This window comes from Erinaceus europaeus, chromosome 5, assembly GCF_950295315.1.
Source record: "Erinaceus europaeus chromosome 5, mEriEur2.1, whole genome shotgun sequence".
NCBI lineage: Eukaryota > Metazoa > Chordata > Mammalia > Eulipotyphla > Erinaceidae > Erinaceus > Erinaceus europaeus.
This window is the reverse complement of record NC_080166.1, coordinates 13219216-13234608: the sequence shown is the minus strand read 5'-3', so window position 1 is coordinate 13234608 and position 15393 is coordinate 13219216. Positions and strand designations below refer to the sequence as shown.

The 15393-nt window shown below is 47.0% G+C and overlaps 1 protein-coding gene across 5 annotated transcripts in view; it reads right to left on the bottom strand.

The window, feature by feature from the left end:
• The window catches only part of ADCY2 (adenylate cyclase 2), a 289600-nt gene that overhangs the window by 14330 nt on the left and 259877 nt on the right, over window positions 1-15393 (bottom strand). For 4 of the 5 annotated variants that reach the window (XM_060191138.1, XM_060191140.1, XM_060191141.1 and 1 more), the window contains 3 exons: window positions 14378-14536; window positions 9292-9438; window positions 4361-4468 (listed from right to left, as the gene is read on the bottom strand). In XM_060191138.1, coding sequence (XP_060047121.1) covers window positions 4361-4468; window positions 9292-9438; window positions 14378-14536 — 414 coding nt within the window. The remainder of the gene's footprint in view (window positions 1-4360; window positions 4469-9291; window positions 9439-14377; window positions 14537-15393) is intronic. The other variant, XM_060191139.1, reaches the window with a different exon arrangement.

Genomic DNA, 15393 nt, shown 5'->3' with positions numbered 1-15393 from the left:
GGCTCCCAGGACACTGGCAGCAGGCCTCAGGGTGAGAGCTCAGACTGTGTTACCCGCCCTCTTCCCTAAATGCATCTACTGAAGCCTGACACTGGCCGTGAGGGTGCCAAGGGGTCTCTGCCTTTGGAGCAGAGGGAGAAACCTCATGAGTGGAACTAGGGCCCCAATCCAAGAGAATCCCGAGGTAACTCTCACAGCTTCTACTGTAAATGACTTCAGGTCACGGGGCTGGGTGGTGGTGTACCTGGTTGGGTGCACACATCATGGTGCACAAGGACCCAGTTTCAAGTCCCCAGGCCCCACCTGCATAAGGAAAGCTTCAGGAGTGGTGAAGCAATGTTACAGGTCACTCCCCCACTGTCTCTCCTCCCATCTCCCATTTTTCTCTAGATTTATCTATTTCTATCCAATAAATAGATATAAATAAATAAAAATCATATAAAAAACTAGCACCTGAAAATAAAATCATTTTTCCTGCATCAATGAGTAGTCACAGGAACATGAGCAGGCAGGGCTGGGGAGACAGCATCATGGTTCTGCAACAAACTTTTATGCCTGAGGCTCTGAGGCCCCAGGTTTAATCCCCAGCACCATCACCAGCCAAGGCTGAGCAGGGCTCACCCTGCCCCCCGACCCTCATTAAGTCAACAATACATACACCAAAGTAAAAGACTCTGGGGTGGGTTGGGGGGGCAGAATACAGGTCCAAAAAAGATGACAGAGGACCTAGTGGGGGTTGTATCGTTATATGGAACACTGAGAAATGTTGTGTATGTACAAACTATTGTATTTACTGTCGAATGTAAAGCATTATTTCCTCAATAAAGAATTTTTTTTAAAAAAAGTAAACAATACAACAAAAAGGCACACAAGGAGACCATGGAAACCCCATCCTGTTCTCCCAGAATCTCTCTCTCTTCCACCTGGCTCTCAGCTCCAGCACCACATGGTAAAGAACATTGTAGTGCCTTACACACTGTTGAGCAAGGAGCCAGCCGTAGATGGAGGGAAGGGAGTAACTGAAGGAGCACGTCCATGGGGAGAGATGCTGACGTTTATGGCAGAGGGGCTGACACTGGTGCTGTCACTGCCCTGACCTAGTGCTCTGAGATTCCTCACATCACTGACACCAGTGTGACAGGAGCCCTTTCTTCCTCTCTCTGATCCACTGCTCATTCTTTTTTTTTTGTTTTTTTTTTTTTTGCCCCCAGCGCTATTGCTGGGGCTCAGTGCCTGCACCATAAACCCACTGCTCCTGGAGGCTTTTCCCCTCTTTTGTTGCCCTTGTTGTTTTATCGCTGTTGTAGTTATTATTGTTGTTGTTATTGATGTCGTCATTGTTGGATAGGACAGAGAGAAGTGGAGAGAGGAGGGGAAGACAGAGAGGGAGAGAGAAAGACAGACACCTGCAGACCTGCCTCACCGCTTGTGAAGCGACCCCCTGTAGGTGGAGAGCCGGGGGCTCAAACCGGGATCCTTCTTCCGCTCGCTGGTCCTTAGGCTTCACGTCATGTGCACTTAGCGCTACCTCCCGAAGCCCTCTCATTCTCCTTTTAGCTATAAGCCGTAAGCCCTGGGCTGAGGATAAGATGGTTTGGGGGACATGTGCCTGCCATCTCCTCAGGCCACTGGCACCTGACAATGATCTCGTATTTCTTGCACTGAGTCTCATCTCTAGACTCAGTGGCCTTCCAGTGGGTGGGTGAGCAGAAACCACACATTCAGCTAAACTAGGTGAGCTACAGCCATCTGGGCCAGGAGGCCGGCTCCCTCCAGATGGGAAATACTGTGATAGGTCCTTGAATTTAACTCTCTAGCTTCCAGACACATGCAGGGGAAATGCTGCCGTCTGCCATTTAGTCTGGGTTTTGTGGTGGGGTGGGGGGAGGCGTCAAGAGAGAAGCATACCAGCGTATACAGAAGGGGGTATAAAAAAAAAGAAGAAAATGTATATAGGGGGATGGGTGGTGGCACACCCCATTAAGTGCATATAGTACTAAGCGCAAGGATCCGCACAAGCATCTGGGTTTGAGTCCCCTGCTCCCCACCTGCTGGAGGTCTGCTTCATGAGTGGTGTAGCAGGTCTGCAGGTGTCTATCTTTGTCTCCCTCTCTCTACCTCCCCCTCCACTCTCAATTTCTCTTTTTCCTATCAATTGAAAAAGGGGCCAAAAAAAAAAAAAAAGACCACCAGAAGTGGTGGATTCATAGTGCTACTGAATGAATCCCTACAATTGAAGGAAAAAATATATATGTGTGTCTCAGTGTATGCCTATGGACCCTAAAGCCTGCCATCCTTACTGCAAATGTGTGAGCCAAAAGCCTGGACCAGCAGGTGTGGTTCTGGGAAGGGGCTGTCGTCCCCTCCTGCCACCCCCCCAAGTCTACAAAGGAACACAGAGACTCAAGACAGGACCATCCCCAGAGGCAAAACCCTGCAGAAGAGCACCCCTCCTGGGACATGCAGCCCCCAGCCCCTGAGGGCTGAGCTCCAGGACCAGAGCACAGGGCAGGTGGCCCTCTGTTGGCTCAGTGCACAGACATCACTAAGCAGGACACACACTGCCCAGCGTGGTCTCGCTGCAGGGATGCCGGGGTCTGCTCTGAACCCCCTCTGTGGTTGCATGGTGCCTCCATTCTTGCATCAGGATCCAGGTTTGGGCTTAGTTCTCCAGAGCTAGCGGAAGGTTGTTTCCGGGGCTCCAGGCCCCAGATGAATGCATCCCCTGCCCCCCCAGCTCTGAGTATGTCTGTTTTCTAGTTAACACCAGCAACCACATGTTGGCAGCCTGTCAAGACTTTGAGGCCACAGGAGAGAACAGGATGTAACTCTGGGACTCAGAAGAGAGGGAACCTCCTCCCCATTTTCAACCCACTGGTTCATTTTTTGGCAAATGTACACTCCTTTTCAAAATAACAACCAAGTTTCTGAATGTTGTTTTGAAGCTTACAGTGAGAACACATTATTTCGCTTTACAAATACAAATGAAGCAAAACAAAAGAGGCCTATATAAGCCTTGCTCAGACTAGGTGTTGAAAGACCATAGTTTTTTTTTTTTCTTCCCCAACATGGATTAGTGTGCTGCTTCAATAAGTAGCATACTCAGAGGTAATTACATACAAATCAAAGCTAAATTTCAAAAGGCTATTATCCAGATAACTTTGCTTCTGTTTGGATTGAAGGAAAACACATTAATCTTTGAGAAACCCAAATACAGTGTACAAATTGAAAGTCATCTGTGGCCAAACTAAATACGTGGTGAAACAATAAGTGGAAAGTTCTTTGTCCCTAACTGGAGAAGCAGGTCTCGAGCTCATTTTAGGAGTTTACAAAAGGCCAGAGTGACATGCACTTCTCAGGAACAGAGCTTGTGTATAGCTCTCTACCTGGCATGCCAGCCACAGCCCTTCATCAGATGACATGAACTGCACTTTCTAGAGACTTCCACTGCACTTCCAGAGGTTTCTAGGATAACCTTTGCAATTAAGATTCCAATCAAGTAATTAATTAAAAAACTCTTATTAAGCTAAAACTCCCTGCACAGTTATGACATATATTTCATTCCTGTCTTCAAACTCTTTTTTTTTTTTTAGCCACCATGATTATCACTGAGGGCTCAGTGGTAGCATGTCAAATCACCCACTCTAGATGCTCTTCCTCCTTTCCTTTCTTTTTTTTTTTAATTTTCCTTTTGATAAAGACAGAGAGGAATTGGGGCCAGGTGGTGGCGCACCTGGTTGAGTGCACATGTTCCAGTGTGAAAGGACCCAGTCCCCACCTGCAGGGGAAAAGCTTTGAGAGTGGTGAAGCAGTGTTGCAGGTGTCTCTCTGTCTCTCTACCACCCCCTCCCCTCTACATTCCTGGCTGTCTCTAGCCAATAAATAAAATTAAGATCGTTTTTTGAAAAAAAGAACAACAACAAAAAAGAGAGAAATTGGAAGAGAATGGGGAGATAGAGGGGGACAGAGAAAGATACCTGCAGCCCTGCTTTACCACTTGTGAAGCTTCCCCACTAGCACCCCCAGCAGGTGGGGGCTCGGTGCCTGCACCATGAATCCACTGCTCCTGGAGGCCATTTTCCCCTTTGTTGCCCTTGTTGTTTATCGTTGTCATTGTTGTTATTATTATTGTTGCTGTCATTGTAGTTGGATAGGACAGAGAGAAATGGGGAGAGGAGACTTTTCCTTTGTTCTCAGACCCTCCCTCAGAAGTCTCTTGAATATTCTAAGACCTTAGCCCCTAAGGTGTAGGCTGTGCCATGTGTGCATGGGTCTTTGCAAGGCCTTTCTGGCAGCAGAGATGACGTGTGGGTGGAGCCCAGGCTCAGGTGTGTGGTGCGTCCGTCCCCCGCGACGGTACCTGTGCGTGGTCTTGGCTGGGCACGGCGCTCAGACCCGTCGCCGCCATGTAAGTGCTGCCGATGGTTTTGATCTTTTCAACTCCACTGAACTTCGGCTTGGACAGCAGCTGGGAGGCAATGACAACCACTAGTTACTCACTCAGACTCCAGCATTTTCTAGAACATTTTCTAGTATTTCTAGTACTAGAGCACAGTGAGAGGGCCATGGTCTTTCTACCTTCTGCTTTATCACACTTGGAATTTGGGGTTTATTCTCTAGGCAGCGAACACAGGACAGTGACTTACTCCCACTGACAAGAATCTTTTTGCGGCTGTTGATGGCTTTTTCATAACTGTCAAGCCATGGAAGCAATGCAACTGTCCTTTATAACCCTCCTGCACTGCTGGTGGGGATGTCAATGGGTCCAACCTCTGTGGAGAGCAGTCTGGAGACTCTCAGAAGGCTAGAAGTGGACCTGCCCTACGACCCTGCAATTCCTCTCCTGGGGATAGATCTTAAGGAATCCAACACACCCAGCCAAAAAGATCTGTGTGCACCTGTGTTCATAGCAGCACAATTTGTAATAGTCAAAACCTGGAAGCCACCCAGGTGTCCAACAACAGGTGAGTGGCTGAGCAAGGTGTGGTCTAGATACGCAATGGAATACTACTCAGCTATTAAAAATGGTGACTACACTTTCTCCACTTCATCTTAGCTGGAGCTTGCAGGAATCCTGTGAAATGAGATCATTCAGAAAGAGAAGGATGTCAGGCCTGGTTAGTGCTTGGATGGGAGAAAGAAAGAAAAGGATAAATATGGGATGACCTCACTCATGAAAAGAAGCTGAGAAATCAGAACAGAAGGGAAAACACACAGCAGAACTTGGACTGGAATTGGTGTGTTGCAGCAGAGTAAAAGACTCTGGGGGAGAGGGGAGGGTTCAGGTCCTGGAACATGATGGCAGAGGAGGGCCTAGTGGGGGTTGAATTGTTATGTGGAAAACTGAGAAATGTTACACATGCACAAATTATGTATTTTAGTGTCGACTACAAGCAATTAATCCCCCCAATACAGAACAATAACAACAACTTGTCCTTAGCAGACGAATGGACCAGCAGACTGTGGGAGAGCCACACAGAGGAATATGATCCAGGGCTGAGAAGAAATGGATTGTCAGGCCATGAGCAGACATGGGGGGGAACATAAATGCAGCCTGACAGCCAGAAGAAGCCGGCCTGCCAAGGCTTTCCACTATGCAATTCCAACTATGACTTGTCATGCAAGGCAAAAATCCAGGAACATTAAACGTATCAGCGCCGGCAAGGAACTCTGAAGCCAGGAATAATAAAAGCAAGACCACAGGAATTTCAGGGTTTTAATGGTGAATAGGCCATATCATCCCCCTGACGCTGACATGAGGATGAGCCCATCAGGATGTGTTGGTGAAGGGAGGATGAGGTCACGGTGCCCACAAGAAGCAGCCCCCCCCCCCCCAGTGCCTTTGCTGACTGGCCTTCAAAAATCTGGCTCAGCCCTCCTGCACTGCTGTTGGGAATGTAAATCGACCCAACCCCTGTGGAGAGCAGTCTAGAGAACTCTCAGAAGGCAGGCGGGAAGGAATCATGTTAAGTGAGATAGGCCAGAAAGAGAAGAATGAATATAGGATGATCTCATTCACAGACAGAAGTTAAAAAATGCCACCATAAAGCCGTCCTGACATTCCTGGACAGATGTCCTCACCAGTGTGTCTTGGAACTCCACCTCCTCAGAGCCCTGCCCAACCAGGGACAACAGAACTCTGGTGGCGGGAATGGTATGGAACTGTTCCCCTGTTATCTTGTAATTTTGTAAATCATTAAATCGCTAATTAAAATAAGTTTTCTAGCATGGAGCACAGCTCTCCCTGATCTGAAAGGGAAAGACAGAGACAGAGTGGGGTGTGGATCCACCTGCCAACAGCCATGTCCAGTGGAGAAGCAAATACAGAAGCCAGACCAGACCTCCTGCCTTCTGTGCTCCGCAGAGATCTTTGGGTGCATATTTCTAGAGGGATAAAGAATAGGGAAGCTTTCCATGGAGGGGATGGAATATGGCACTCTGGTGGTTGTGGTGAGAATGTATGAATTGTACCCCTCTTATCCCACAATTTTGTCTATCAGTATTAAATCACTAATAATAATTAAAAAAAGAAGCTGAAAAATAAGAAAACACAAAGCAGAACTTGAATTGGCTTTGGTGCATTGGGGTGGGGGGTGGGGAGCTCAGGTCCTAGAACATGATGGCGGAGGAGGAACTAGAGGGGGTTACATTGTTATGTGGAAAAATGAGAAATGTGACACATGTACAAACGACTGTCTTTTACTGTCGACCGTAAACCATTAATCCCCCAATACAGAAAAGCAGATCCGGCTCAGGAGTGAGGTCTCTCTTGAGCTTGCGATGCTCACCAATGGCCAGTGGCAGGCCGAGCATTTGCTTTGTCGGCTGAGCCCCTGACATGCGCAGAGGCCAGGTCTAGAACTGCTCCCCTCTCAGTTCACATCCTGCCATTTCCGGCTCCCATAGCTGCAGCTAATCACAGTTTCCTACTGGGTCCTCCCTCTGTACGCTGTAACTGGGTGAGACAGGGTTGGTGGGATAGCAAAGAAGGGCAGGTAGGGTGAGCAGGACATCCTTCAGAAAGGCTCTGTGACTGCTCAGGGAGAACAGGCCTCGTCTAGTGGCATCAGCTAAGGACTAGAAGCATTTTGTGGCCCCAAGCTTCTGTTCTCAGAGGAGATGATTACAGGATTCATGCCCGAGAATTAGGAGACTGCTGAACAAGATCTGACTCAGCCTGGCAAAATCCTCTCCGTCTCCCACAAGTCTTGGGGACCATGTACTTGACTCAGGGCCTGGAGCAAACACACCACCTTTTGTTGCCAGGAGCCCAGCATGGCAGAGGGGATCTCTCACTGGTACGGCTTCCCTGTGGCCCCTGAGTGAAGCTTGTGGTGAGGGTGGTGAGGGAAAGATACAGAGCCCTGAAGACGTTCCGAAGGTTGGCCTCCAACTGTGATCACAGTCTCTCATCCCATCACTGTTCCTTAAGGTTCCACAAACCCTGATGAATCCACACACTCAAATAACCCCTTTTCACCCCTCTTTGCAGGAGATTGATAAGAAAAGTTCGCATCTTTAACAACAGGGCTGTAACCCACTGAATACTGCTAAGCTGGAACAAAGATGAAATCTTGCTATTTGCAGAAAAATGGAGGAAAAAAAAAACAACAACTAGAGGTGATGGTGTGAAGTGAACTGAGTCAGAAAGTTAAATACTGGAAAAAATCAAATTGATGGACAGAAAAAGAACAGACCAACAGACACTGACGGTGTGACTGAGCTGATGTTAGGCTGAGAGGGAGGGCTGTGTGCAAGGCAGGGTCATGGGCTTTATTCATTATTTTGAGAAAATATAACCTAATGATTCAGTTAAAAGTTAAATTAAAAACTGACAACAGACGATGTGTCTCTTCTTAGCAGGAAACCAAGCACATCATTCTCTATGCAAGCCATATATTGAATTTTGAGAAATGACGCCTACTTCCACTTCTAAAACATCTTCTGTCCTTCTCAAATATTATCCCACAAACATCTTGCTTTTTCAATATTAAAGCATGTAATTCACGCACAGTTCAGTTGAAGATTTGATAGAGACCTTGGAGCATGCAAGGCATGTTAACAATTAACCAGATAAATATACTATCTTTTGCATATAGAAAGGGACAGGCAAAAATCTCCCCATTTACAAAAATCTTCAGCATACTAGGCAGATGCTTTGTTGAACAGATCTGGGGGGGATAGGTGGTGGCACACTAGGTTAAGTGCACATAGTATGAAGCACAAGGACCTCAGTTCAAGCCCTCAGCCCCCACCTGCAGGGGGGATGCTTCACGAGTGGTGAGGGCGATGTGCAGGTGTTTCTCTTTCTCCCTCCCTCTCTATCTTCCTCTCCTCTGTCAATTTCCCTCTGGACTACCCAATAAAAGAGAGAGAGAGAGAGAGGGAAATGGCCACCAGGAGCAGTGGACTCATACTGTCGGCGCTGAGTCGGATCACCCTGGAAGTTTCAAATATATACATATAGGTCTGGATAGCTGCTTCTAGCAAGTGTGATGGCTTCAAAAATAAAATTTAGGGGGCCAGGCAGTGATGCATCTGATTAAGCACACATAGTACCAAGTGGAAGGACCCGCATAAGGATCCAGGTTCGAGTCCCTGGATTCCCCACCTGCAGGAGGGTCACTTCACAAGTGGTGAAGCAGGTCTGCAGGTGTCACTCTGTCTTTCTCCCTCTCTATCTTCCTACCCCCTCTCAGTTTCTCTCTGTCCTATACAAAATATCGAAAAAAAAAAAAAGAATGGCCACAGAAGCGGTGGATTCATAGTGCCAGCACGGCACCGAGCCCCAGCAATGACCCTGGAGGGAAAAATAAAATATAATAAAACCTACTCTCTCTTTCCAAAATTATTCTGGACCCGGGAGTTGGGCGGTAGTGCAGCCGGTTAAGCGCAGGTGGTGCAAAGTGCAAGGACCAGCGTAAGGATCCCGGTTTGAGCCCCCAACTCCCCACCTGCAGGGGAGTCGCTTCACAAGTGGTGAAGCAGGTCTGCAGGTGTCTGTCTTTCTCTCTCCCTCTCTGTCTTCCCCTTCTCTCTCCATTTCTCTCTGTCCTATCCAACAATGATGATATCAATAACAACAACAATAATAACTACAACTATAAAACAATAAGGGCAACAAAAGGTAATAAATACATAAAAATAAATTTAAAAAATATTCTGTACCCTTTGAAGAGGAAACACTTTAAGCCCACCAGCAGTCACACCAAGGGACAGACCTTAGTGATAGGATATGGAGCTTATGCCAAGTGCCCCACCCCGGTGGGACAGCCCCTCTCTAGTACCTACATCATCAAAGTCGGCAATGATTTCATTCAGAAGCCGCAGGCATTCCAAGCCCTCCTTGTTCACGTCTGACTCCGTGTAGAACTCCTTGAAATCCGGAATGGAGGCAAACATGACACAGACACAGTCATAGGACTGGTGATACAGCTCCTGTGTGGAAGGAAAGGAAGAGATGAACCTGGGAAATGCCCCCCCCACACACACACACACTCCTGGTACAAGCTCGGCTTGATAAAAGAATCACTCAATGTCCTGCTCCACCTCCACAGTCTAGGCTCCCTGGACCCATTCAGATGTTGGCCATCGGCCCCAGGGAAGATGCCCAGTGATCTGCCTGTAGGCTCAGAACTGTCAGTACCCCCTCTTGTCAACTTAGAGGGCAATAGGTGCCTCTCAGACATATCTGTCCTCTCTGGCGCAAGCAGTGATATCTACAGGGATGCAGGGGTCATACAGGCTCCTAAGCTGATTATGGGCCCCAGGTCACATCAAACCGATGGGGTTTACAGTCAACAATATTTATACCCCTTTCCCATATTAGGGAGCTACTCTCTTCCCTGATCCAGCTTTCTGTTCCTTTTCCAGCCATGACATCATCTCCCCAGACAATAACTTGGATCCACCTGCATATCAGATGTCAGGCTCAGGGGGGAAGAAGAAAAAGGAAAAAAAAAAAGCCTAGTATAGCCACAGGCCCTTTGGAATCTAACTAAAATAAGCCTACTAGCTGTCTACAAAATGGAGGACCCCCAACACTTCATCTGCACTATTCCAGCCTTTAGGTCCACAATTTGTCAACAATTTGTTTGGCTTTGTATGTTAACTCTCTTGTCAACCACCAGGTCGGCTAGAAGGATGCCCACCAGACTTCCCTGGACAGACAACCCCACCAATGTGTCCTGGAGCTCCACTTTCCCAGAACCCTTCCCCACTAGGGAAAGAGAGAGACAGGCTGGGAGTATGGATCGACCTGTCAATGCCCATGTTCAGCGGGGAAGCAATTACAGAAGCCAGACCTTCTACCTTCTGCATCCCACAATGATCCTGGGTCCATACTCCCAGAGGGATAAAGAATAGGGAAGCTATCAGGGGAGGGGATGGAATACAGAGTTCTGATGGTGGGAATTGTGTGGAGTTGTACCCCTCTTCTTATCCTATGGTTTAGCCAATGTTTCCTTTTTATAAATAATTTTTTTTTAAAGACCACCGATCTCTAACCTAGAAAGCAAGTGTCACTTAGAAGAACAAGCTTCCCAAATCACTACACAGCTCTGAAGTGACTCGTAAGGCTGTACTTTTTGGACTACAGTTTTCACGAATTTCCCTCTTTGTTTAGTGTCTCCTGAAACAGATGATGCTTCTTAGGCCAGAAAGACGGAATGAAACGCAAGCTACTCCTCCATGTTACACTAGACATTAACTGTATTGCTTTGCATCCTTCTGCTTGTTTTTAGAATTGTTTGTTTATTTATTCATTTTAAATTTCCAGGGTTATCTGTGGGGCTCGGTGCCTGCACTATCAGTGACCAGATTTCCCTTTTTCTTTCATCTTTTTGTATTTGATATGAAAGAAACAGAAAAGGAGACAGAGCGAGACACCTATCGCATTGCTTCACTGCTCATGAAGCTGTCTCCCAGAAGATGAGGACTGGGTCTTGAACCTGGGTTCATATATATGTATATATATAATATAATTTTTATTTGATTCTACAAAACTACATGTTAAAAGCAGTTTAAATCCCCACCATTCCCACCACCTGAGTTCTGACTCTTCAGTGTCCCCACTGTAATCCACCACAGTTCCCCTAAGGTTGTAGGCATAGGCCAACCATCATCTCTACAACTATCTGTCCACATTTATACATAATTGTCCCCTTTTTCTACTGATTCAATCCTCTCTTCTCCTCCGAGCCACTCATGGCAACATCACTCCCTCCATATGTCCCTCTCCTTTTCCGGCTCTCTCTCTGGGTGCTGATGGAGCTGGAGTTGAACCTGGCATCTTGAGCCCAACTGAAGGTACCACTACCGAGCCCCTTTTGCTTTTGTTTGTTTGTTTGTTTTAACAGAAAGAAGTTCATGGTTGTTCACTCACAGAGATAAGTAAAATGACTATGTTGTATAAGCACAATTCCAAAGGGTTGCCATCATTCCCACAACAAAGTAAGAAACCTTCCAGTTCAGTAAAAGTTTCAGAAAGGAAGGGCTGTTATGTGAGCAGAGAAGCTGGAGCAGCCTTTGAGTTTCCCTTCCTATGCTGGCTTATCAGAGCCCTTGTGTGCCCCCCCCACACAGGCAGATAATCAGGTGTCAGGGGGCACAGTGCAACCAGGGAAATGCTCTCTCTCTCCACAGGAAGCTTGAGGACAACACCATTGAACAAGATGGCCGACATCTGGGTAGAGAGACATGTACTTCCTGTGTGCCTGGCAGGGAGAGAACATCCATGCTGTGTGAATCTTATCAGTGAACTCTGATCTCTGGGGCTCCTAGTAGAATCCTTCAGCAGAGAGAAAACACTTAAGCTGCACCCAGCTCCAAAGTCTGGTGGTCTCACAGAAGAGATGTTGTCTTTTTCTTGAGATTTTATAATAGATACATCAAGGGAAAGGTGGCCCACTGGAGGTCATAAGAGCTTCCTGGAAAAGTTAGACTCACGTTATCTTCCTGTTCTCGAGGCCCACTGCCTGTGATGCCTTCTACTTCCTCTTACACAGTGTATAAAAGTCCATCTGCATGTGAGCTATTAGGCTCCGACAAAAAAATTACCAAAATCATGAGTCCCATGGAACAAACCTAAAATAGACTTCCTAGCTTCTTCCCACATGAAGTCCCCTAATTCCATCTGCTCTATTCCTACCTTTGGGTTCCTGTTTATTAAACAATTTATCCTGCTTTATTTTACTTACTTATCTATTTTTTAAATTATTTCTTTATTGGGGTCTTGATAGTTTACAGTTGACAATAAAATACAATAGTTTGGGAGTCTGGCGGTAGCACAGTGGGTTAAACGCCATCAAGGATTGGCTAAGGATCCCAGTTCGAGCCCCCGGCTCCCCACCTGCAGGGGAGTTGTTCCACAGGCAGTGAAGCAGGTCTGCAGGTGCCTATCTTTCTCTCCTCCTCTCTGTCTTCCCTTCCTCTCTCCATTTCTCTGTCCTATCCAACAACAACGACATCAATAACAACAACAATAATAACTACAACAATAAAACAAGGGCAACAAAAGGGAAAATAAATAAATATTTAAAAAATACAATAGTTTGTACATGCATAACATTTCCTAGTTTTTGACATTACAATTCAACCCCCACTAAGTCCTCCTCTGCCATCATGATCCAGGATTGGACCCCTCTCCTGCCACCCCTGAGTCCTTTACTTTGGTGCAATATACCAACTCCAGTCCTACTGTTTGTCTTGCTTTATATCTTACCACCTTTCAGCCACCAAGTTGCAGATGCTGCCATGATGCCAGCCTGACTTCCTTGGGCAGAAGACCTCACCAGTGTGTCCTGGAACCCCACCTCCCCAGACCCCTTCCCCACTAGGGAAAGATAGAAACAGGATGGGAGTATGGATCCACCTGCCAATGTCCATGTCCAACAGAGAAGCAATTACAGAAGCCAGAACTCCCACCTTCTGCTCCCCTTAAAGAGTTTAGGTCCAAGCTCCCAGAGGGATAAAGAACAGGGAAGCTTCTATGGAGGGGATGGGACACAGCCCTCTGGTGGCAGGAACTGTGTGGAATTGTACCCGTTTTCTTACAACTGTGTTAATCAATATTAAGTCACTAATAAAAATTAAAAGAATAATAAAATCATGGCTTTCCCTGGGCTCTCTGCTCAAGATGAACAAGCTGTTCTCTGTGCAGGTCTATACATTCTCTTCCTGCAGAGCTGCTCTTGGAAACATTTCCATTTCAGATAGATAAACTGTGACATATGTTCAGGCCAACTTGTAGTTATGCAGAGCTGACAACATCAGGAAGCCAGTGTCCCCGGGGAGAGGAAGGCCCTGAGGACCTTTTACCAGCAAAGGTGATGATCTGATCAGAGTTGCATGAAGTTCACTGACCTCCCCGCTCTTCATGAAAAGGGAAAAGGCATCTACTTAGCAAGACCAGAGCCATGCTTTCTGTCCTTGCATTTCTCAGTCTGTGTGCCCCTCCAAGGTAGGAACGGGCCACGGCTAAGTCTCGGATGGTATATCATCTGGTCTGACCCTGAAAAGCCAACTGCAGGTGGGACTCCAAATTCAGTACATCTAGGATCTTTTCTCATAGCAACACGAAATGCTCATGTTTAACTTGATAATGGCCCATGCGTGATGCTACAAATATGTCTTTCATTATCACCTGATAATAAAAAAGGATGCCATATTGACTTCCCTGGGCAGATGACCTCACCAGTGTGTCCTGAAACCTCCCCTCCCCAGAGCACTGTCCCACTAGGGAAAGACAGAAACAGGGTGGGGGTGTGGATCCACCCGCCAACACCCATGTCCAGTGGCGACGCAATTACGGAAGCCAGACCTCCCACCTTCTGCTCCCCATAAAAAATTTGGGTCCATTCTCTCAAAGGGATAAAGCATAGGGGTGCTCCCAATGGAGGGGGGTGGGGCACGGAACTCTGGTGGTAGGAACTGTATGGAATTGTAACCCTGTTATATTACAATCTTGTTCCTCATTATTAAATCACTAACACAAAATTGAAAAAAAAAAAACAAACCTGGAGCCATCAAGTCTGGTATAGAGGAGTCTACAAACTGGGGGAGAGATTATGCAAACAAGTATTTCCTGAAAACACTGAAGCTTAACACAGCTGTTTTGAAATTCCGCATTCGCTTTAATGTGTCCGCAGATGTTCAATGAGTGAACTGGGTGTGAGGGCCTTCGGGGACGCACCAGGTAAAATCCCTTGTGTGGGGACGTTTGTGGCGGGTGCCGTCCCTCTGGATTCCGGTGACGGTGTTTGAAGCACATTGATTTCAGGCTTGTGCCGGGGCTTAACCCGCAGCCCAGTGACTCCAGCTCTCTCAGCTGCTGTCGGGGCCCCCAGGGCCCCCACCCACCTCCCCCAACCCTGCTGACCTCGTTCTTCAGGCTCCTGGCCAGGAAGTGTTCGGCCACGTGTGCCGGGAGCACGTTTTCGAGCAGCACGCGGTTCAGGTTTTCCATGGTCTCAATCTCCTCTCGCTCTTTTTTGAACTTGTTCTTCCACAAGAAGTCTAACCTACAGTAATATTCATTCTGTTACAAGAGGACACAGAGGTAAAGAAACAATAGGCAACTGGTCCTGCCAGACAGAGGAGACTTCAAAGAGAAAATAAAGAGAACAAGACGCCCAGATCAGATCGATGGGGTTTACGGTCAACAATATTTATCCATTTTCCCCCATATTTGGGAGCTACTCTCTTCCCTGATCCAGCTTTCTGGTCTGTTTTCCAGCTGTAACACCTCCCCCACCCCCAGGCAATAGCACAAGTCACCTGCATATCAGAATCAGGCGCAGGCAAAAACTAGTTGGGTCATGGGTCTCTTAAAATATACCTAAAAGAGAGCTACCTGCTTTTTCCAAAATGGAGACCCCCAACTCTCCATCTGCAATATTCCAGCCTTTAGGTTCATGACTGGTCGACAATTTGCTCTGATTTTCTAAACTCTTTTTCAGCCACCAGGTTCCTGATGCCAGCATGATGCCAACCAGACTCCCCTGAGCAGAAGACCCCACCAAGGTGTCCTGGAGCTCTGCTTCCCCAGAGCCCTGCCCCACTAGGGAAAGAGAGAGGCAGGCTGGGAGTATGGATCCACCTGTCAATGTCCATGTTCAGTGAGGAAGCAGTTACAGAAGCCAGACCTCCCACTTTCTGCATCCCACAATGATCCTGGGTCCATACTCCCAGAGGGATAAAGGATAGGGAAGCTTCCCATGGAGGGGATGGGATACGGAGCTCTGGTGGCAGGAACTGTACTCCCTCTCATCCTATGGCTTTTGTCTGTGTTTCCATTTTATAAATAAAAAGTTTTTTTTTTTTTTAAAAAAAGAATGAGACAAAGCTAGAAAAACAAAAACAAAAGCAGAAACCCCCAAAGGAACAGTCACCCTC